Here is a 24,359-nt window from a genome sequence, read left to right on the forward strand (position 1 = left end):
AGTACATACGAGTACATACGAGTGACATACGAGTACATACGAGTAACATACAAGTACATACGAGTGACATACGAGTACATACGAGTGACATACGACTATTTTCTGGTCAACAAATGAGAAACAACACAATTTCTTCAATACATTGATATTTGCGTTTATTTTTCCTTGTATTTGTGTGGACTTTGGGGCAACCATTTGATGGATTTAAATGCTGAAAAGGTATTTTACTTTCATACTACATTCATTTGTATGTTTTAGTTGAATTTGTTATAGATATTTTGTCGATGCGATTTGCCAGTATTTGAGCGCTTTTTGACACACTTTCACCTAGGAAATACATATTTATGAAAGCGATTATACATTCATTTTGACTCTGAAGATGACTACCGCTAAGGTTGTCGAAACGTCAGTCAACAACAACAAAAACAGTCCTTCTCAGGACTATACCAACCTGGACGACCTACATTTACAAACATGTAACGATACTCCCGGGTTCAAACCATTTACTTTATAGATAAGGATCCAAAATGCACGAATTTCACCGAATGGCTAAGTATAGTTAACTGTTTTGCCATTGTAAATACTCACTCCGATCTGTTTTGCAATTTTTACTTCCTACACTTTTTAAAATAAAATCAACGATGAAAATCAACTTTGTTTTCTAAAAAATATTACCATATTTAAACTGAATTAAAACTATAGCTATAAACAACAAATCTTACGCTATTTCTTGAATATCAACATTTACGTAAAACGTTTACATGTGTCAAAAAGCGCTCAAATACTGGCAAATCGCATCGACAAAATATCTATAAAAAATTCAACTAAAACATACAAATGAATGTAGTATGGAAGTAAAATACCTTTTCAGCATTTAAATCCATCGAATGGTTGCCCCAAAGTCCACACAAATACAAGGAAAAATAAACGCAAATATCAATGTATTGAAGAAATTGTGTTGTTTCTCATTTGTTGACCAGAAAATAGTCGTATGTCACTCGTATGTACTCGTATGTTACTCGTATGTACTCGTATGTTACTCGTATGTACTTGTATGTTGTTCGTATATACTCGTATGTCACTCGTATGTACTCGTATGTCACTCGTATGTCACTCGTATGTTACTCGTATGTACTAGTATGTACTCGTATGTACTCGTGTGGTGTTTTAGTCACGATCGTTTCTAATCAGCTTTAGTACAAAGAAGACATACCTAAAATGAAAAGAGAAATTGATTATCTTCTTCATTGAAAATGAGCTACAAATTCATTAATAGAAGTCCAAATGCTTCAGTTTCAATATCTATAGTTTGTTTATAACCAAATGACGATTGTTGTACATTACCGCAATATTAACATGGTCAGGTCCAAATGCTTTTGTTTGAATTTCTATCGCTCGTTCATAAAAATCTTTTGCTTTTTCGTACTCTCCCATATTATCGTAAACCGAACCCAGATTGTTGTACGTTGTCGCAATATTAACATGGTCAGGTCCAAATGCTTTCGTTTGAATTTTCATCGCTCGTTCATAAAAATCTTTTGCTTTTTCGTACTCTCCCATTTTACGGTAAACCGAACCCAGATTGTTGTACATTATCGCAATATTAACATGGTCAGGTCCAAATGCTTTCGTTTGAATTTTCATCGCTCGTTCATAAAAATCTTTTGCTTTTTCGTACTCTCCCATTTTACGGTAAACCGAACCCAGATTGTTGTACATTATCGCAATATTAACATGGTCAGGTCCAACTGCTTTTGTTTGAATTTCTATCGCTTGTTCATAAAAATATTTTGCCTTTTCGTACTCTCCCATATTATTGTAAACCGAACCCAGATTGCTGTACATTGTCGCAATTTTAACATGGTCAGGTCCAAATGTTTTCGTTTCAATTTTTATCGCTCGTTCAAGAAAATCTTTTGCTTTTTCGTACTCTCCCACTTTATTGTAAACCGAACCCAGATTGTTGTACGTTGTCGCAATATTAACATGGTCAGGTCCAAATGTTTTCGTTTTAATTTCTATCGCTCGTTCATAAAAATCTTTTGCTTTTTCGTACTCTCCCATATCATTGTAAACTGAACCCAGATTGTCGTACGTTGTAGCAATATCAACATGGTCAGGTCCAAATGTTTTTGTTTGAATTTCTATCGCTCGTTCATAAAAATCTTTTGCTTTTTCGTACTCTCCATTCTTCCAAAGCAATGAACCCAGCTCGTTGTGCGAATATGAAACATCAATATGATCAACACCTAACACTTTAGTTTGAATTTCTGTTATTTCATAAAGTACTTTAGTTGCAAGTTTATAATTGCAAAATCTTTCCAAAACATCTACAAAATATTTGGCAAATTTCCAATTTCTTTCAACAAGTTTTTTTGATTTTACATCGATCAACTTATTTAGGAAATGTTGAAATGATGAATTTGTTATGAATTTAATTAGATGTGGAATTATTTTGATTTCATCTTCTCTGCCTTCAAAATGATTCAGTGCCCAAGCAACTTGACAGGCAAGATCAGCTGCAGAGGAATTATTTTCGTTATGTTTACGGCCAAAGGTCTGCGATGAATAATTTATGATGGCTTCCTGTACAACGCTGTGCAGGCGGATGTCGTTGTTTTCCGTTTGAAGGAATAAAGAACAATGCTTTAATTGAAGACAGACATCTTCTGCAGATATTTTTGGATCAATTCTTTTAATAAATTGTATTATAACATCTTTTGGTAACGGATCGAAAGATATTATTGAGAAAAGTTTAAAAACATGTTCCAACAAGATGGATTCTTCAGCATTTTTTTGAACTGCTAACATAACAGTTTTCATTCCTAAGTAAGCTGAGTTCATTTTTTGAAAATTGCCATCCATTTTCTGACGCTTTCCTTCATTCAACTTATACAAATATTCGTCCCAGGTGAATGTAGGATTTGCACTTTTTACATCACCTACGTAGGAAGCAGCATTTGCGAGGAACAACGGTTGACGATCTAATTTGTCTGATAAATCCTTTAAAAATTTTTCATCTTTGTTATGAATATCAGAAAAGACAGATAGAAGTTGTCGACATTCTTCATCATTCATACCATGACTAACTGAAATGTGTTTATTTAGATTTCCATCTGGTGGTATAGCATCTGTATTTTGAACAGTTACTATAATTTGACCATTTTTCCAGCCATGATCACCAACTTGAGGTAATAATGGATAAATTTTATAAAGTTCAACCACGTTATCTAGAATAATCCACCATGTTTGCCAAGATTTCAGTTGCTGTGTCAGCAATAACTGAAAATCTTTAATTTTCTCTTCGCTGCTTTTTGCTTCTTTTCGAATATTTTCAATGACAGTTTTATCATTGCTTAATCGTTGATAAAGTTCAGCATAAGTTTTCAAAAGAGAGTCGATATCTTTTCCTTCGAGTGTCATCACAAATGTCGTATTCTTTTCCCAGTCAAACGAGTTCCACAATTCTTCGCAAATTTGTCTAGCTAATTGAGATTTACCACTGCCAGGATTACCAGAAATATAGTAATATGTTAGTTCATTATTGTTAGTACTGCGCAAGTTATTGAGATCTGCTGTGATTTGATTAAGTAATTCTGTACGTTCAACCACATCGTGATTTGCTTTGCAAGGAAGTACTTGAAAAGAATAAAATATGTTTCGTTCACTTTTTATTTTGATAATTTCAGTGAACGAAAATCCTAAATCTTGAAATGAGTTTTCAATATCACAAACCATTGTATGAAATTTCGAATCAGAAACTTTTCCTTTATTTTCATGGATGAATTTGTTTCTTACATCACGAAGTTTGTCCACAGCAGCTCTAACTTTATCATCAATTTTTGTTCCAATTGAGTGGGTAAACAATATTGCTTTACATATTGTCGTGCAATCCCACTTACTTGTGTCACCATCTTTAAGTTTTGACAATATTTTTTCATCACGAAATATTTTTTTTGATCTTTCAATGTTGAACAATTTCTGACCACTGACGTTTGTATTTTCCCATTCTCCAAGAGATTGTTTGTAATGAGTGTTCCATTCTTGGATAAAAAGATCAACAAGTTTCTTTTCAACATCTGTAAGTACTTTCTGCAAAGAGGAGTTATTAATTTCTTCCCTTGACTGCATCTAAAGATCATAAAATTATTAATATTATCGTAAATTGGTTCTTTACTTAGAGTTTATAGACAACTAAAATTGTTGAATATCAAACATAGCTACGTAATGTTACAGTTTTACTTGTACGTGTAAATGATTATCGAGGAGGGCACCTGAAAACAACGCAATTGGACATTTTAGTTTTCCTACATTTAGGCATTTGGCTACATTTTGGTAGTGGCGTCGCCAGGATTTTGCGAGTGGAGGGCACGAAATTTGCACCACGTCAGTCACTTGCGAAATGGCCTAAAAATTGTTTCTGCACTGGAAACTTTTGAAATATTTATCACAACATGAATAGTTTCAATTTTTTAACTTCCCAGTTTAACCTTGGCGGATTTGTACATTCTTCGTGTTGTAACGTTACGTAGATTGATTATTGATTTTAATGACATGTTTTTTATATTATAATACTCCCAGAATTGCAGTATTTTCATGAGCCTTACTCTTAGTCATTGCTATATTTGTATTTTTGTGTCTACAAGTTTGAGTCTACGAGTATACTTGTCCACGATCTCATACAAGTTCTATGATATGGTGTAATGTGGTTTATGATAAGCATCACAATATTACTTGTTCTTCCTTGCCCACTAGAAACTTGAATTATTGTTTTGTTGTTTTTTTTCATTTTTAAGAAATTAAAATCTTCACCACTCGGCTAACAACCCAGAAAGGGTAATTGCAACGCAAACTAGTCTACATTAATAGGGAGCGTCAGAGCGTATTATAAACTAAATATTGTATTGAATTTAAAAACTTGAACTCAATGTTCTCAACCCTGACCTCAATGTTCAAGTTTTTAAATTCAATACGATATTTAGTTTATAATACGCTCGGACGCTCCTCATTAATTTATCTTGTTTCCTTTTTATTGTTGTAATTTATGTATCATATTACTTTTATATAAACCTTGTATCATTTATTATTTCACTCATACTGAAGATGGCATCATGAGATGTCGAAACATGTCTGTTTTAAAAAACCTTGTCGTGTATATTAAATGCGCATTAGCAATAGTGCTTTTACGAAATTATCCATGAATATCTTATTCCCTCTACTACCTCGTGACCATGCACATGATGTGTATCGATGTAGAACATTACTATTATATAGTAGAAATTTATTTCTTTTTATTATTATATAAAGATATATGAAAGTTAACAAGTTAATTTTCCAAAATTGATTCGAGCTAGTTCCAAAATATCACCAAAATCAACAAACTTATATTTATAAAACATTTACATACGTACATAGCGCGGAAGTAGAATATTTCACAGAAAAACAAAATAATCGATAAATGGACATGAAACATTAAATCACAAAATCAAAATACAATATAACAACGAAAGGTAAACTTTAAAATCAACATACCTTCACAAATTCAGAAAGATTACAAGACACAACCAACTACATGATATCTCAGGTGCGGCGTTCTAGTCGATTCTGTGAAATAATTTAAGTGATTTACCTTTCCGGTCACGTGAGATATGTTACCCCCTACCCCTAGGAAAAAGGCTCCTACAATATACCGGAACAAAAACCCCTTCGTTTTAGCAACTAAACAAATCACTCTGAAGATGACTACCGCTAAGGTTGTCGAAACGTCAGTCAACAACAACAAAAACAGTCCTTCTCAGGACTATACCAACCTGGACGATCTACATTTACAAACATTTTACAAACATCAAACAAATCACCCCATTCGTCTTATGAGACGTGGCTAAAAGCCGGTAAAGTACGGGTACAAAACATCGGCTGGTAGTCGTGGGAGATACATACGTTGTACTTTGGTCGTTTAACTTATGTTATTGTGTCATTGGTAATATCGATAATATTTTCTGATTTGTGATTTTCTTGCTGGTAATTTTAAAAGATGCCAAGGTACACCAAATAACGGCCTTATAGCTGTTAGACTTTTCAACATTTATTTTCATTTTATAGATTTTTATGATAATTTTTGTAGGAGCAATAAAAGGTTTAAAGCAACTGTAGCTGTCACATATCATGATGAGGATGGCCATGTTGAGAGAGAGGAGGTGCATTTTTCAGAATTGTTTACTGAGGATCATAGAGTAAGCTGTTCTTTTAACAGTCCTGATAATTGTGGTGCATTGGAAGGCCATGAACTGGGAATGGAACAAGATAACAGTGATCTTGAAAGTGATGTTCACCATGATTGTGAAGAATCATCTTCTTATTACCAGAAAGTTAAAAGAAAACAAAAAGCATGGGAAAATTTTTGACATTCAATTATAAAGAATACATTTCAGTTTGCTGGCAAAAATTGGAGCAATCTGAAGTGTATTCATTGTGATAATGAAGCAAAGTTTAGGTGCAGCAATTGTGGTCCAATGGCAAAGTATTGTGAGAACTGTATGTTAAACATGCACACACGTAAATATTTGTCATCATGTTGAAATATTTAAAGTAACCTTTATGAGCTAGATATTATAAAAGTGTTTACAGTTAACTCTCTCAACACTTGCAACAAAAAATGCAAAAATAAAATGAGAGTTTACATTGTGAAACATGCTACGAAGCACTAATCTAATATTTTTTATGAATGCAAGAAAGGGGATTGATTACAATTAATTTTTCATTGCTTTGTAGGATGGCATGTTTTGGCCATATAAACTCATGAACATGCTGGTGTATGATTGTTCATGCCAAACAGCTCGTCACAAAAGAAATATTTCTGTTGTTGATGTTAAAGGTATGTTATATATAAAATGTGCTGCAAAAGTTTTTTCATTTTAGCTGAGATGGCTCAACACAATTATAATTTTGGATCTTTTTCAAATTTTAGGCACCTTTTGTACTGTTGAGGTACAGTTTTGCTCGTGCTCTCCAGAGTTTGTTCAACTTCTGCAATTTGGCCTTTGGGGTGGAACACCTACAAAACCAAGAATTGCATTTGCAATTGAGTTTTTTGAATTGATTCATTCTGTGCAGATGGAATGCCAGGCATCAATAAAAAGCATTTGTCAGTCATTTGAAGAGTTTAATCATAACCACATATTCTCTTCTTATGCAACATCAAAAATGTATCCTGTCATTATAGATGCTTTTGAAGAATATAGGTAACTGCATGTAGGTCACTGATTTATTGCACTGCTGTACTACGTATGAATTGCTGAGAAAGTTGCAGTCAATTTTATAGCCTAAGAATCTCATCTTAAGATATGTATTTAATTGGAGGAAATCCAAATGCTAAAGTTTATGATGGGAAAGGGTTTTTTCTTCAAGTATTACTGTCTTGCACTGTATTTTGTTGATGTCATTTGTTTAAGAGTGCATAATAGCTTTCTTTGTGTCATTGTTGTTTTTAAAATTTACAGACATAAACTAAACATGTTGAGCTGTGTTATTCCTGAGCTTGATGAAGGAAATTTCTGTCCTACTTGTCCCAAAGTGAGTATATTCGTATTACTTGTTTAACAATGACAATTTAGTAAAAAGAACATTAGCAATGCTATCTCAAACACCTTTTTGACTGCATCATTTGCATCATTGAACTCAAATACATTGCATGATTTTATCCTTCACCATTTTATTGAAGACTGATGGTGTGACTTTGAGTCTCTTGATGCTCTATTTATTGGAAATTTTACAAGTTGTTGCTGTGTTTTCATTTTCTGGTAAAATCCCTTTTTGTAGTGTATTCCAAAACTGTGGTAAAACATATGCCAGGTTAACAACATTATCTGAGATCCAACATCCAAGTACAATCTGTAAGTATGCGCTGTAATGTGTGGGATTGCTTTGGTATATTGATGGAATATTCTTTGTGGTTGGCTTAGAAAATGATAGCATGCTCTCGAAAAAGGCATAGTTATAGCTTGATATAGCCATCATAATCATTACAACCACGCCACAAACATTGCTACATGTTTGGAATGGATATGCTTTTGAACAATTGTCTGTGCACTTGTGTCCTCCTCTATCCCGGCATCTGCTATCAAGATCATGTGTCATTGTTACTGAGTAGTTGGCTATGCTGTCGCAAATATTATGTGCCTTGATGAATTTATCTAAAATGTGTAGAAGAGTGTTCGGAATTTGCCAGCCTATTGAATCCATATATGTAATGTTTTTGTCATTAGTGTCTACATAGCAAAGTACCCAATGGTTTCCGGGGTGCAAATCATCTCCAAGGAATGTTTTGCCATTGCTTTTTTACCAACATTTATGGCAGAACAGAATTTTGAAATGAATTCATATTTAGCATGGTGTTGGGCTATTGTTGGTGGTTCTGTTCCATTGAGGTACACATAATATGTATCTGTTTTTTTTTGGTTTAGGTTTGTTGTCAACCAGCATATGTGGTCACTTGACACCCATCTGTCAACACATAACCTGGACATCTCATTGGATGACAATCCTCGTTCTTTCATAATCTCACTATACGGGGTTCTGTACAAAAGCTTCTGAAAGGCTGTAATTGAAGCAGCTGATGGATGTTCCACCACCGTGTCTGGGTTTGTTCAATGGTTGTGAAAACCAGGCATACTCCTCTTCGACTTCTACTTGTATGCTCTTTAAGGTGTGAAATTTCTGCAGATTGGTGATGCAATTGATATCTAACCTTCCTTGTGATGTGTTGATACATGCTCCTTTGCTTGTACTTGATGCCTCAACTATTTTTCTCCATTGTTGCAACTGGTCCATACTTGGCATAGATGTTACATGGCAAGGATCAACAACTGAATCATCATCTGTACTGCAATTTACACCTTTGGTAAACCATTTCTCAATCTTTGGCAACAAAGACTCAAAAGCCTGACCTCTAGTTAGTTTGCTCAGTACGGGCTCTATCTTTGTTGAAGCTTTTTTGAGAGACAAAACCTCCAAATAAATTATGTACATATAATTAACAAAACTAATTTCCATTTCTATATTATGAATTTTTAATGCAGACTTTAATCCTATGTCATGTCAGGGCCTATATTCTTGTTGCCTTGCACCCTCATCCCCATTGCACTGCAAAGGTCTGAACTAAATAACCTAAATACCTGCATAAAATTTGCAAGTAGTGCAATGCAGTGGAAGTTCCGGGGTAAGTCAGAATATGTTTATGTGTAGTAGCTTATTATAAATTTAAAATACTATAATAACAACACTGCTGATATTGTTATAATTATTACCAATTATTTCCAAAATATTGCCTATACGGCAGTTGTCAAGAAGTTTCATGTATTCTGACTTACTCTGCAGCGAAAGTAGTGTTTGCAATTCAGTTAATGTATGTGCATATGCTTAGTGTGATGAAGCAATTAAACTTGCAATACCTTCGTATTGTTATTCCACATACCGCTTTTCACGAATAATAAAGAACTTAAAACGTTAAGATATTTAGCTTTATTATAGAGCAATGCAATGGAAGGAGAACAAGAAAGTTGAAAATGCGCATACGATGATGTTTTTTTACAAAAAAGTTAAAGAGGGTAAAATCATATTTCGCGGCAAGACGATAAAACAATTCGCGCGCGTAACGATGGTGACATTTAACATTTATCTTTCAGTTTACGTTTCACGTGACAAATTTCAATATGACTTCTGTGCTCCGATCTCTCGATTTAGCTACAAGTCCTAAATCATTGGTGTCTTATCAAAGTGATTCTTCTGATGAAGAGAGAAGTAATAATGATAAATCTAAAACAGGTGAAAAGTCAATCGAGAGCACTGTCAGAATGGATACTCTAAAATCTAAGTTTCTTTTAAACAGCGCGCCAATTGTTGATGCTAAGGTGAAGTGTAATAGTTTTTATCCAAAGTCCTAACTAGGCAACTATCAACATCAAGGCTAAATATATGATACGATTAGCTATGATTTAAAGGAAGGAATTGATTGGAGAAGACACATCGATCCTTCAATGAAAGAAGTTACATTTAATGCAAAGTATGACATACTCTTTTCTGCTTCGGTACGTAAATAATTTGATCATTTGCACCATTTACATGCACATGGACAAAATCATGATTTTGAAGAAGTCTACTATTTTAGATTGGACCTCAAAATCCGTTTAAAACGAAGCAGCAAAGAGCACATAAAAATATGTTGTCTGGCTATGTTGGGCCAGCTCATATCAGTAAATTTCAATTTGATAATCAACTAAAAACATTCTCAAGTTACGGTAAGAGCAAAAGCAAGCATAGTTTGAGAAAAAATGTATTTGTTAATGAGTTATGTGTGATCTTTTTGTTTTTAAGAAATCACAAATTATGCATTAGATCCAAGTGATGACACAGCTCACATTGAAGAGAAGTTAGTTACAATATATGTATATAATATTGTTACAATGTGCTTATAGCATAACTTTGATATAGCATACATCTTCAACGATAGTCATGTTAGTGCAGGAACGCACATCTCTCTAAAATTATATGTGTTTTACATTGTGGGGGAGGATTTATTGTAGTGTAGATTGATACTAAAACCCATTACAAACCAACTTTTTCAGCCTTTATTAGTTTCCGGACTAACTTTTTATACAATATGTAGAGGGTATTAAACACTCCTACATCAAACATGTTCCTCAGTGAATGCATCAAGTCTGAAATAGAATAATGCTGAAATATTATATCACTCAATTACTTTGAAATGATTCAAGCTGATAAATGTTTATTTCAGTGGATTATGATGAATGTGCTTTGTCATGAAATTACCTTAAAAACATAATGTAGTACATGGCTCTTAATTATTAGTAAATAGGCTTGGTAAGGTTTTATGTTTATATCAATTGTTATCCATTAAGATTTGTTGGGGATGTTGAGAAAGCAAAGGATAGCAAGGGATTGACTGTGTTTGAAGCTACAAAACAGTGGGCGGGAGATAAGAGGTAGAGAGAGGATAGGGGAGATCCTGGTGTGAATGATGGATACAAGGGTACGATTACTACAATAATCATAACTTTTGAAAGGTTGTCCTACTATCTCTTATTCTCTGTTATCCTATAGGACCATGAAGTAAGTTTGTTGATGAAGAAACTATTGCTAAACCATCTGAGGTATTTCAATTACCCAAATAAAGAGTTTATAAAGATATTTTTCAAGTCTAACAAATATTTTTCTGGCATTTTACCTTTGTGAATACAGGAAGAGTCAACAATCCTTGAGGAGTATGAATTATTGAAGAAAAACAAATCAAAGAAAGATGATATGAAACCTTCAGAAGAGAAATCCACATTACACAGTAAGTTAAAATTTTCATACTTTCTTGTATTTTCCTAAACTTTACCAAATGTAATTATTTTTCAGTTAAAGTGCATATGACTATCATGGAAGATCATATCTTCACATTCCACAAGATCTTGGCATCAATCTCAAGTCAGATACTCAGAACGATGCTTTCTACCAAAACAACATATTCATACGTGGTATGTAAACAATTCTCCATTTAGTTCATTTATTCAAAATCAAAATATGGAAGTTAAAATACCAGAAATGACGTTAAACACGCTATTGAATTTTAGTTGTTCTTGTATTTGTTTGTTTTCTGTTACTTTACTGTAAAACAAAAACGGAAGAAATATGAAAGTTTACTTACTAAAATGTAATTAGAAACGCCATGGAACGTCTGACTTAGAGTCATCAATATGCTTTAAATTTTGTAGATTTTAAGGAAAACACGCAATAATTGAATTAAGTTTAAAGACAGTTTATGATATAAATCTTGATGGTATTGAGGAAGTTCAATTATACATTACAGTATTCATTAGAGAAAGCGTCTCATCCTGTGAAACTAAAGTTTGAAAAGGTTTTTATCTACTGTAAAATTGTATCTATTTGAGAGATTTGGACTTTAAGATACATTTATGTATAACTAGGGATGATTTTTAGGTACACATGCCTTGTGTTCTTCAAACAAAGAAACGTTACGTTGGTTGTATGTACGAAACATTAGAACAGAAAGATCCAGTATTTGATGCGAAAGGAATAGAGACTGTACAGCGAGATACATGTCCAGTGGTCGCTAAAGTATGGAACAATCGACAATATTTACTGTATCATCCAATCACCCAAGATTCTGCAGGTGGGGAGGGTAATTTTAAGTTCAAAGCAGTCTGTGATTTTATTTTTCTAACAGATTTTAAAGAAGTCTTTAAGGATTTTATTTGAAGAAAGAGACGTGAGTCTTGTGAAGAAGTTTGTCCAGCGGCAGTTCGTTGAAATGATGAAAGATAGAGTATCGATTCATGTTGTCATCTTTGCTAAGGAATATCGTGGTATGAAAAGATATAAACCAAAAGCATGTGTTCCAGCTTTAGAAATTGCAAGGTTCGTTTTATTGTTGAAATGAAAAATCCTCTTTATATTGTTGTCATGATTACAGATTTACTATTTCTATTTTTGTATAAACGTCATTTGTCACGTGATCGTCGCGCGGAACCTCGAGTGGGAGAACGTGTACCTTACGTCATTGTTAACGGCAGTCCTGGACTATCATTGATTCAATTGGTTAAAGAGTAAGTTCAAATGTTGCTGTCATTCATTATTTTACTTTATGTATCATGACAAAAGCTGTTGGAATGTTATTAATAAATACTTTATTATAAATATGATTGTCTTCATTAAACAATCTTCTTGTTTTAATTTTCTTCAGTCCTATTGATGTGTTAAATGATAAAAATCTACGTCTGAATACCATCTACTATGTTCAGAAACAAATACTTCCTCCATTGGCTCGAGTTTTTTCCTTGATTGGTGTTGATGTGTTTTCATGGTATACACATCTACCCCGCTATATCCCTCGACATCGTGTTATAGCCAGGAAACAAAAAGTTAGTTGTCATAAGTACATTCATGAATTGATGTAAAAGCTAAATTAATTTATTTAAACAAATTTTAGCGTTCGTTTTCTCGGTTTTTTACAACTCTACACTGTCCTGTATGTGAACAATTAACACAGCACAGTTTGTGTTAAAGTTATCGTAGGAGCCCTCAAAAGTCTGTCTTTATTCTGGCAAGTAGAGTGGGAAACTGGGAAAGAAAATACAGTCATCTTAAGGAGATATGCATAATAAATAACCTAATATTTATGGTTTGTCTTTTTCATGACATTTAATTTTTTTTCATATTGTAGATATGTTTTCAGTGTTGTGGAGCTAGAGATGAGCAACTGAGCTGTATATCACTGGATTGTCCTGTTATGTTCAAACTAGAGAAGTTAAAAACAAATATTGAATATGGAATGACATTAAGAGACTTTCAAAAAACAATTGAAGAAAGTTATGGTCAGTCAGAGGTACACAATATAACCACCAAACGTTGATGGTATATTATCATCGTTGAAATCTTGATGAAATAGAGATTTCACATTTTTCACTAGAGCATTTTCTTAGGGAAACACGTTTGTTATAGATTTAACTTTGTAAGGTTAAACCAAAGGCGCCCCAAAAAATCACTTAAATTGCATAAACCAACGATAACTCGCCCCATTCCATTGTAACAGACCGTGCCCCTCAAACTTTGTATTGATTAATTGTATCTATATTATATATTCATTTTTGTGTTTGTTTTTATTATTTATTAATATATATTTTTTACGTAAATATATAATATAGATACAATGAATCAATACAAAGTGTGCCGCGCACGGTCTGTTACGATGGAATGGGGCGAGTTATAGTTTGTTTATACAATTTAAGTGATTTTTTTGGCCGCCCATAGTTAAAATTTGTTATTTAAACATTCATATTTTTATAGCACAAATGTAAAGAGTTTTGGAGTTCCAGTAATTTATAATGGATCATAATGGATCACCATTTCGCTCTTCTTTTAAGGATTGCCATCTAATACAGGTATAAATGTACGTAAATGATCACAAGAAATATTTTTTTGCTCAATTGACTTAATTTCTTTGGATATACTAAACAATGTCATTTCTATTATTCGTAAAATATTCTTTTGTTTTTGGACCACTAACATTGTTTCATTGTAGCTCATTATTTTCGATATCAACAGACGCATAAAGGCAAGCAAAAGATTAATTAAGCATAGACAAACAAACAACGAAACATGCAACATAGATATCAAAATAAGCCGAATAACAAATAGTGACTTTCATGTTAGTAAAATATTTATTTCTTCAATTCATTTACCGTTTCACCAGGTTGGTTGCTGACGCATTCGACAATTGTTTGTTTAATGTGCTTATAACATTTTAAACTTTCCTTTTAATAATTATACAGGATGTATCATTGAAACATTCTTTATACAATGATAATTTGTAAAAAATAGGCGCTCGATGAGTACGTAAGGATTTGCTTTTTTATGATTGACAATTACAAAATACCAGTATAATTGATATAATCTGACAAAAATGAGTGGGAGCTCAAAACTTTGGGTATCAAAACAAAACACCATAACAAGGTTTTGCCAATACAACCACTACAACTTTGTTGTTTACATTTTCTATGTTATGTATCTGCATAATGTCAAAAACATCTCGCTATTGCCTGCGTTTCACTAGTCTATCGAACATTTGTGTCTACTATCAAATCTCTGAACAAACAAACGTTTAAATTAATAAAAATTAGGGAATGGTATATAAAAAAGTGGAAATATAAATTACACTATATCTTAGTAATGAGATGCCCCGATTGTCGTCGAAGACATTTCTCAATACTGCCTTTGAAAACGTTTTAACCTATGAATTAAAAAGCAAATAATGTTTCCTTACCATTATGTTATTTGCTTATATATTTTCAAAATTATCCCTGTTCCTCATCAGAAAATTTTAAATAATGACAAACATTAATGTCGAAATGTACGTTCAGGCGGTTAACGAATATTCGAGTTCTCGGAAAATACCGCCATTTTTTAAGTGCTTTTTATGTCATTGAGTTTACTATTTATCTTAGGCCTGTTTGAAACGTCGAATTTTACATGAGCCGAATGCATTTCAAACAAAAGATATCGAGGATTTTTTTCTCATTTTCTTTTGTTTTTAAAGCATTCCGTTCATGTAAATGCGACGTTTGAAACGGACCTTACCCTTACAGCGACATAAAGAGTTTTCTTCTTAAGCCTGGTTCACATATGACTGAGACATAACTGAGGCATTATTAAGGGCAAGCCCGAGATGCTTTCTGATCTTGTGGCTGAGGCAGGCCTGAGGCATGTCTGCGATGCTTTTCAATGACATAATTCAAATCGCCGATAGACCACAAAAATTTAGCTGCAATTTGAATTTGACAAAGTAGTGCTTCGTAATTTAAAAACAGCGTTACTATTAGCAATTTATGCGACCCTTTTAACAGTCATTTCAAAATACATCAAAGATGGGAGAGCCGGTTTGGAAAAAAGAGACTAATTTGTATTTCACTCTTTGATTTTTGTACTCTGGACACGATTTATCATATATAGTCCGATAGTTTCGTATTGTATCCATAAGTTTTTATTTTTATCTTAAAGTGATTGGAATTTTTCCATTGAATCGTTTTTTGGTTCCATGTACTGTGTTGAAAATTTGCATGATTCAGCGGCAATGATTGATCTCTACGCTAGGAGGTATAAATGTTTTTAAAGTAAGTTTCTTGAGTGGGATTTTTAATGCACTGTAGCTTCTATATTATACGTATGTAGTTATTAATTTATTATTTATTAAACTACGTTTAATTAAGGCTCCTTGAGTATCAATTTTTGCTGAATCATGCAAATTGTAAATGTCAGATAATTTCAAATAATGTCAAGGTTGAAAAATGAGACATCGCCATGAAATATGTTATAGTCAGTCAACAAATCAGCAAAATCAAAGTGAAGCACCTTTCATGATGATGGAAAAATGCTCAAAGGTGAAAGAATGCGACTTTGACCAAAATGTTTCAACGCGCTTGCATTCCACTCATTTTCCTTCCAAATCGCAACAAACAACATAGCATTCCATAGCTAGAACCTAGAACTCTTTGTTTAAATATTTAAAACTGAAGTTATTTATTCAGTAATTTACACACATCAGCAAGTAAAAGTTGGATTACCTTTTTTTGAAACACCCTGTATCAAGAACTTAGATTCCCAGACCGTGGGGGTTCACCTTTGGATAAATTAACTTAAATGTATATTTTATTAAATACGTGTATAATTTACGGAAAATAAGAAAATAAGAATCAAAGGAAGATATCAGAATTCAGTCCTTTAATAACACCATGACAACTCGTAGCGTATAGCAAGTCTATCAGTGCTATGAAAATAAATATTTTATTCTTCAATTACCTTTTCGTTACTCAATACACTACATATGAGATGACAACAGTAAATACGTGCCAGACACACATAATTAGAGTAAAAGCCCCATTTTTCTTGGCTACATCACTACCTAAAACATGCATAAAGATAAATTACATTGTCAGGTGGTCACCAATGCCAGATCTATCAAAACGTTTGTCAGCAAAGGATTTTTATTGTGTTTAGTCTTTACAGAAAGGAATGGATTTGTGGCTCCATTCAAGGAACAAGATTCTTTGTTAGCCCTGGCTTTTGGGTATGTTTTCTTTCTCCTGTAACTGAGCAGCAACAGTTGTATTTTCACTTTTTGTTGGCAAAGGTTTAAATGGAGTGTTTGTTTTGTTCTTTTTTTTGTTTAATAAGAAAAATCTTAACATGTACATTATCTACATGAAAAATTTATAGTGCTTAGTAAGTTTTCTAAACAGCCCAAACCCTGGCTTTGCTGTTTAAATATACAAATTTCTGTTCACTGTGATGAATGGTAAAATATAATTTGTATTGAAAAGAATTGTGTGTGGAAAGAAAGTCAATAGTTTGGTTACTTGATTCAACATTTCTTTCTATTTACGGTTGGGGATTTACACCTTAATTGTTGTGACAATGTTCTTTTTCTGCTTACATTTAAATGTAGTGAATCTCATTTTTAATTTATATTTGATTTTCTTGGGATCAGAGATAACCACAACATTTTGTAATGCGATTTTGTGGTAAAATCATTTATGTAGCTAGGAGAATCAGTTTCAAAGCAATGTAAAGTATAAACTATAGCAAAAGCAAGACATGAATGTCATAGCAATGAAAATGACTCATTACTGTCCATATCAGTAATAAAGACACCAGTAGCAATGACTCATTTACTGTTCTTATCAGTTGTAAAGACATTAGCCAAAAATGTTTGGTCATGTCATTCACTCTTGAACATGGATACATACTTTAAAGGATGGTGTTGCCCTAGAAATATATTCCTAATATAAACTTTTTATAGTTTGTACACAATTTCTCTAATGCTCAAATAATGTTTTGGAAAAAAATAAGAAGTTCTTTGCAAAATGAAATACTAACTGTTACACACAATGCCAGAGCTCTTCTAGTTGCACTGGGAATAAATGGCATAGCAGACTCTTTATTTTGCGTAGGAGGCACATATTCATATATTCATGTTCTGCCACATTAAGTTTCTATGAAATCCATTGTTTTCAACAGATTAAGACATGCATATATGAATTTATGTCCCCCCAATTAACAAGTATCCTACGCCACTGCTGGGATTTTTTATATATTAGTAAATCTGGTAGTCTAAAATCTGGTAGTTGGACAATTAAATGTGTCATTTTCACTTCTGTCAATGCTATGGCAATGATATCCTGCTTTTTCTTCTTCAGGTTATTTATAACTCTTACTTTACATTGCCTTTATAGTTTGAACTATAATAAAGTATTATTGAATCAATCATTAAATAAATATTTCCTCCAAAGTAAAAAAAACAAACATTGTCACAACAATTAAGATGTTAGTCCCCAAATCAAGTATGATTGAATCAAATAACAATAAGTGCATGTCCATTTCAAACAACTACAATTCTCATAAATAGAAAGTATATTTTTTAAATTGTATGAATGAATAGAAATAAATATAGAAAAGACTGTATTCATACTTATATGGCAAAGCAAATCTTGTTGGCTTTTCAGCATTTCAAAAGGGATGTTACATGATCATGGTTGCTGTAAGATCAGTATTTACTCTCATTATACAAGAAAATAATCCAACAAAATTCATTTTAAGGAACTTCACAACTTCTGAATAGCTAGATATAGCAAACTAAACTCATAAATATACTTTGATAGTTCCATACAAGTTTAATAAAAACTGTTCCAGTAAATAAATGACAGTTGAAAACTTGAAAATACAAATGTTTGAATATTGTCAATAATATATTTATACCTTTTATAAAATTACAACTGTTGTTATTTGAACCTTTGTTAAAAGAAATCTACAATACAACTGTTTCTAATCAGCTTTAGTATAAAGAAGACATACCTAAAATGAAAAGAGAAATTGATGTTCTTCTTCACTGAAAATGAACTGAAAATTCATCTCCTCTTCTTCTATCTCCTTGTACGTTTTCTCAAAGACAGGAGTATTTTAGCCACTAGAAAATAAAAGATTAATAGAAGTCCAAATGCTTCAGTTTCAATATCTATAGTGTGTTTATAACCAAATGAAGATTTGTGTATATTATTGCAGTACATGTTCAGGTCCAAATGCTTTTGTTTTAATTTCTATCACTCGTTCATAAAAATCTTTTGCTTTTTCGTACTCTCCCATTTTACTGTAAACCGAACCCAGATTGTTGTACGTTTTCGCAATATTAACATGGTCAGGTCCAAATGTTTTCGTTTGAATTTTCATCGCTCGTTCATAAAAGTCTTTTGCTTTTTCGTACTCTCCCATTTTACTGTAAACCAAACCCAGATTGTTGTACGTTGTCGCAATATTAACATGGTCAGGTCCAAATGCTTTTGTTTGAATTTTCATCGCTCGTTCATAAAAATCTTTTGCTTTTTCGTACTCTCCCATTTTACTGTAAACCAAACCCAGATTGTTGTACGTTTTCGCAATATTAACATGGTCAGGTCCAAATGCTTTGTTTGAATTTCATCGCTCGTTCATAAAAACTTTTGCTTTTCGTACTCTCCCATTTTACTGTAAACCGAACCCAGATTGTTGTACGTTTTCGCAATATTGACATGGTTAGGTCCAAATGCTATTGTCTGAATTTTCATCGCTCGTTCACAAAAACTTTTTGCTTTTTCGTACTCTCCCATTTTAGTGTAAACCGAACCGAGATTTCTGTACATTATCGCAATATTAACATGGTCAGGTCCAAATGCTTTTGTTTGAATATGTATCGCTCGTTCATAAAAATTATTTGCTCTTTCGTGCTCTCCCATATTTTCGTAAACCAAACCCAGATTGTTGTACGTTATCCCAATATTAGCATGGTCATGTCGAAATGTTTTCGTTTGAATTTCTATCGCTCGTTCATAAAAATCTTTTGCTTTTTCGTACTCCCCCATATTATTGTAAACCAAACCCAGATTGATGTACGTTATCGCAATATTAACATGGTTAGGTCCAAATGTTTTTGCTTGAATTTCTATCGCTCTTTCATAAAAATCTTTTGCTTTTTCGTACTCTCCCATAATATCATAAACCAAACCCAGACTGATGTACGTTTTCGAAAGATTAACATGGTCAGGTCCAAATGCTTTCGTTTGAATTTCTATCGCTTGTTCATAAAAATCTTTTGCTTTTTTGTACTGTCCCATATTATTGCAAACCGAACCCTGATTGTTGAACGTTGTCGCAATAATAACATGGTCAGGTCCAAATGTTTTCGTTTCAATTTTCATCGCTCGTTCATAAAAATCTTTTGCTTTTTCGTACTCTCCCATTTTACTGTAAACCGAACCCAGATTGTTGTACGTTGTCGCAATATTAACATGGTCAGGTCCAAATGTTTTCGTTTCAATTTCTATCGCTCGTTCATGAAAATCTTTTGCTTTTTCGTACTCTCCCATATCTTTGTAAACCGAACCCAGATTGTTGTACGTTGTCGCAATATTAACATGGTCAGGTCCAAATGCTTTCGTTTCAATTTCTATCGCTCGTTCATAAAAATCTTTTGCTTTTTCGTACTCTCCCATATTATTGTAAACCGAACCCAGATTGTTGTACGTTGTCGCAATATTAACATGGTCAGGTCCAAATGCTTTCGTTTCAATTTTCATCGCTCGTTCATAAAAATCTTTTGCTTTTTCGTACTCTCCCATATCATCGTAAACCAAACCCAGATTGTTGTACGTTGCCGCAATGTTAACATGGTCAGGTCCAAATGTTTTTGCTTGAATTTCCATTGCTCGCTCGAGAAAATCTTTACCATTTTCATATCCTCCATTCTTCAAAAGCAATGAACCCAGCTCGTTGTACGAATATGAAACATCAATATGATCAACACCTAACACTTTAGTTTGAATTTCTGTTATTTCATAAAGTACTTCAGTTGCAAGTTTATAGTTGCAAAATCTTTTCAAAACATCTACAAAATATTTGGCAAGTTTCCAATTTCTTTCATCAAGTTTTTGTTTTGATGATTTTACATCGATCAACTTATTTAGGAAATGTTGAAATGATGAAGTTGTTATGAATTTAATTAGATGTGGAAGTATTTTGATTTCATCTTCTCTGTCTTCAAAATGATTTAGTGCCCAAGCAACTTGACAGGCAAGATCAGCTGCAGACTTTTTAGAGTTATTTTCGTTTTGTTTACAGCCAAAGGTCTGCGATGAATAATTTACGATGGCTTTGTGTACAACGCTGTGCAGGCGGATGTCATTGTTTTCCGTTTGAAGGAATAAAGAACAATGCTTTAATTGAAGACAGACATCTTCTGCAGATTTTTGTGGATCAATGCTTTTAATAAATTGTATTATAACATCTTGTGGTAAGGGATCGAAAGATATTATTGAGAAAAGTTTAAAACATGTTCCAACAAGATGGATTCTTCAGCATTTTTTGTACTGCTAACATAACAGTTTTCATTCCTAAGTAAGATGTGTTTATTTTTGAAAATTGCCATCCATGTTCTGTCGCTCTCCTTCATTCAACTTATCAAAATATTGCTCCCACGTGAATGTCGGATTTACACTTTTACACTACCTACGTAGGAAGCAGCATTTGCCAGGAACAACGGTTGACGATCTAATTTGTCTGATAAATCCTTTAAAATTTTTCATCTTTATTATGAATATCAGAAAAGACAGATAGAAGTTCTAGACATTCTTCATTGTTCATACCATGACTAACTGAAATGTGTTTATTTAGACTTCCATCTGGTGGTATAGCATCTGTATTTTGGACAGTTACTATAATTTGACCATTTTTCCAACTATGATCACCAACTTGAGGTAATAATGGATAAATTTTTTGAAGTTCAACAACGTTATCTACAACAATCCACCATGTTTGCCAAGATTTCAGTTGCTGTGTCAGCAATAATTGAAAATCTTTGATTTTGTCTTCACTGCTTTTTGCTTTTTTTAAAATGATTTCAATGACAGTTTTATCATTGCTTAATCGTTGATAAAGTTCAGCATAAGTGTTCAAAAGAGAGTCGATATCTTTTCCGTCGAGTGTCATCACAAATGTCGTATTCTTTTCCCAGTTAAATGAGTTATACATTTCTTCACAAATTTGTCTAGCTAATTGAGATTTACCACTGCCAGGATTACCAGAAATATAGTAATATGTTAGTTCATTATTGTTAGTACTGCGCAAGTTATTGAGATCTGCTGTGATTTGATTAAGTAATTTTGTACGTTTAACTACATCGTGATTTGATTTGAAAGGAAGTACTTGAAAAGAATTAAATTTGTTTCGTTCACTTTTTATTTCACTAATTTCAGTGAGTGAAAATCCTAGATCTTGAAATGAGTTTTCAATGTCACAAACCATTGTGCGATAGTCAGTATCAGATATTTTTCCATCTTCATTATGAGCGATTTTGTTTCTTACATGACGAAGTTTGTCCACAGCAGCTCTAACTTTTAAATCAATTTTTGTTCCAATTGAGTGGGTAAACAATAATGCTTTACATAATGCTGTACAATCCCACTTACTTGTGTCACCATCTTTAAATTTTGACAAAGTTTGTCTATCACAAAATTTTTTCTCTGATATTTCAATTTTAAACAACTTCTGACCACTAACGTTTGTATTATCCCATACTCCGTGGTCTTTACTGCAATGAGCGTTCCACTCTTGGATAAATAAATCAACAAGTTTCTTTTTAACGACACTTTTAAGTATTTTCTGCAAGTAGTTATAGTTCTTTTCTCTTCTTGACTCCATCTAAGGGTCAAAAAAATATTAATATGAACATAAATTGTTTGTTTAATTTGAATTTATAGACAACTAAAATTGTTGAAGATCAAACATGGCTACGTAATGTTACAGTTTTACTTGTACATGTAAATGAATATCGAGGATGGCAGCTGAAAACAACGCAATTGGACATTTTAATTTTCCTGCATTAAGCATTTGACTACATTTTGGTAGTGGCTTCGGCAGGATTATGCTAGTGGGGAGCACAAAATTTGTACCACGTCCGTTGCTAGCGAAATGGCCCTAAAAATTGCTTCTACACTGGGAAATTTTTAAAATATTTATCACAACAAGAATAGTTTCAATTTTTTAACTTCCCAGTTAAACCTTGGCGGATTTGTACATTCTTCGTGTTATAACGTTACGTAGATTGATTATTGATTTTAATGAAATATTTTCATGTTATAATACTTCCAGAATTGAAGTATTTTCATGAGTCTTACTCTTAGTCTTTGCTATATTTGTATTTTTGTGTCTACAAGTTTGAGTCTACGAGTATACTTGTCCACGATCTCATACAAGCTCTATGATATGGTGTAATGTCGTTTATGACATGCATCACAATATCACTTGTTCTTCCTTGCCTACTAGAGACTTGAATTATTGTAGAATTATTCTTTGTTTTTTTTTTATTTTTAAGAAAATTAAAATCTTCACCACTCGGCCAGCAACCCAGAAAGGGTAAATGCAACGCAAACTAATCTACACAGCTAATAGAATGCTTCCCTTAACAGTAAAGTTGTGCGAATTCCATAAGAGCTACATTAATGCCATGTGCTTCTTTTTCAATTTCAAATGATGCATTTGAAGATTCCCTTCCCAGGCCCTTACTTTAGCGACGCCACTGCATGTTGGAATGAAAATGGAAGTACTGAGTTTTATTATCACTTAGGAAGGTGTTTAACAATTTGTCTAACTGACACACAAAGTTTGTGCAGGCAGTCGAATTGAATACAATGACTATTTAGTCAGCTGTACAACAAAAATATATATGAAGTAGAGTGTTCTGTAATTTAGCTTATGAATTAAAAAAGATTTCCTATTTCTTATAAAAGATCTGGTTGCCTTGTAGAATTAATTGTTAAGACAACCATAAGAAATTAATCTTCCTTCCTATAAAAAAACATGTTAAACACAAGGCATGTCACGTTTGATGGAAAAAACAAAAATTTTGTTGTGTAGAATGCAGATTGAGACTGTGTCCAGGCGTACATTTAAAAAATTATTCAATTATACACTGTGAAATTTTGTGGTGTATTCTTGCATTACTGTTTGATAATATTCCGTTTGTAATCGACATCTGAATTTCATGTAAATGCCATAAAATGTACAATTCAGTTGCCGAGTTTTTTTGCATGCATTTCAATTTTTTATAAAATATGCCTAACACTTAAAATGTTTTGGAAAATTTAGAAAATGACAAAAAGCTTAAAAAAAAATTTGTCTTAAATTTAAATCATCAAAAGTATACAACGTGTCTGTTTCTTACAATAAAAATTTCTTGTGGCACAGGCTTATTTGAGAGGGGGCACAGGACCCCAATCGTTTGAGTAACCGTCGGGCATTTGAGCTTAACTCCATATGTCATTTGCATAAACAATCAAAAAAAGACAAAAAGACGTCAATGTAATTAATTATAAGGAAGAAATGGAGCATGAAGAAAAAGATTTAAGTAAAGGGAGTTAGCTCACCTGCCATCTACATACACTCCCATGCACACAGATTACACTTAGTAATCCAGAAATCACTCTCATATGTTGAACCATTGCATTTTAAAAGAAAGCAACCAGTCACATACCCTTTTTGGTGATGCACATCTGTATAACAGCAATCCAAAGCTCACACTCAAATCCCAATATGAAACCAGGTGTTTGTGTTGTTTAAAATCCGTCAATGCAGTTATTCGACAAGTCAAGAGTATTACCAAAGCATTGGTTTAATTAACAAACCATAAGGATCCATAAACATCCCCGCCTGCGAATTTATAATTCGATACTGTTTGAGGTTTCGTATTCGACTTCTGTTTT

General features: G+C 32.9%; 3 protein-coding genes across 5 annotated transcripts; 2 read left to right on the plus strand and 1 right to left on the minus strand.

Moving 5' to 3' along the window:
- Positions 1–1,446: 1,446 nt before the first annotated feature.
- On the minus strand, positions 1,447–24,359 carry LOC124457360 (the record flags this gene model as incomplete). The annotated part of the gene is made up of 3 exons (XM_047007628.1): positions 24,131–24,359; positions 2,404–4,131; positions 1,447–2,358 (listed from the first exon to the last, which is right to left on the minus strand). Coding segments are annotated over exons 2-3 (2,640 nt in total), but the record flags the coding sequence as incomplete, so codon positions are not given.
- Positions 6,589–9,508, plus strand: LOC124456845. 3 transcript variants are annotated; one of them, XR_006952503.1, is made up of 5 exons: positions 6,589–6,874; positions 6,968–7,241; positions 7,491–7,572; positions 7,819–7,892; positions 8,463–9,508. XR_006952503.1 is itself a non-coding variant. In XM_047007167.1 (4 exons), exons 1-4 carry the CDS (start codon positions 6,778–6,780, stop codon positions 8,493–8,495), a joined length of 486 nt encoding a protein of 161 aa, XP_046863123.1. In that variant the 5' UTR covers positions 6,589–6,777; the 3' UTR covers positions 8,496–9,508. The 3 variants fall into 3 exon arrangements, 2 of the variants coding, with proteins under 2 accessions (XP_046863123.1, XP_046863124.1); XM_047007167.1 differs by lacking the exon at positions 7,819–7,892; XM_047007168.1 differs by lacking the exon at positions 7,819–7,892 and having other exon boundaries at positions 7,500–7,572.
- On the plus strand, positions 9,701–11,290 carry LOC124456843 (pre-mRNA-processing factor 17-like). Its single transcript, XM_047007164.1, has 6 exons — positions 9,701–9,908; positions 9,999–10,085; positions 10,166–10,295; positions 10,372–10,426; positions 10,917–11,168; positions 11,257–11,290. Exons 1-5 carry the CDS (start codon positions 9,711–9,713, stop codon positions 11,002–11,004), a joined length of 558 nt encoding a protein of 185 aa, XP_046863120.1. The 5' UTR covers positions 9,701–9,710; the 3' UTR covers positions 11,005–11,168; positions 11,257–11,290.

This window comes from Xenia sp. Carnegie-2017, unplaced genomic scaffold (assembly GCF_021976095.1).
Source record: "Xenia sp. Carnegie-2017 unplaced genomic scaffold, XeniaSp_v1 HiC_scaffold_6, whole genome shotgun sequence".
NCBI lineage: Eukaryota > Metazoa > Cnidaria > Anthozoa > Malacalcyonacea > Xeniidae > Xenia > Xenia sp. Carnegie-2017.

What these genes read in the sequence shown, in the direction of transcription:
- LOC124456845 (XM_047007167.1), top strand. Translation starts at nt 6,778, where the DNA reads ATGTTTTGGCCATATAAACTCATGAACATGCTGGTGTATGATTGTTCA. An exon ending in TTCTGTTGTTGATGTTAAAG is followed by an intron (nt 6,875 to 6,967) that starts GTATGTTATATA and finishes TTCAAATTTTAG; the next exon opens with GCACCTTTTGTACTGTTGAG. An exon ending in GATGCTTTTGAAGAATATAG is followed by an intron (nt 7,242 to 7,490) that starts GTAACTGCATGT and finishes TGTTGTTTTTAA; the next exon opens with AATTTACAGACATAAACTAA.
- LOC124456843 (XM_047007164.1), top strand. Translation starts at nt 9,711, where the DNA reads ATGACTTCTGTGCTCCGATCTCTCGATTTAGCTACAAGTCCTAAATCA. An exon ending in ACATACTCTTTTCTGCTTCG is followed by an intron (nt 10,086 to 10,165) that starts GTACGTAAATAA and finishes CTACTATTTTAG; the next exon opens with ATTGGACCTCAAAATCCGTT. An exon ending in ACAGCTCACATTGAAGAGAA is followed by an intron (nt 10,427 to 10,916) that starts GTTAGTTACAAT and finishes TTATCCATTAAG; the next exon opens with ATTTGTTGGGGATGTTGAGA.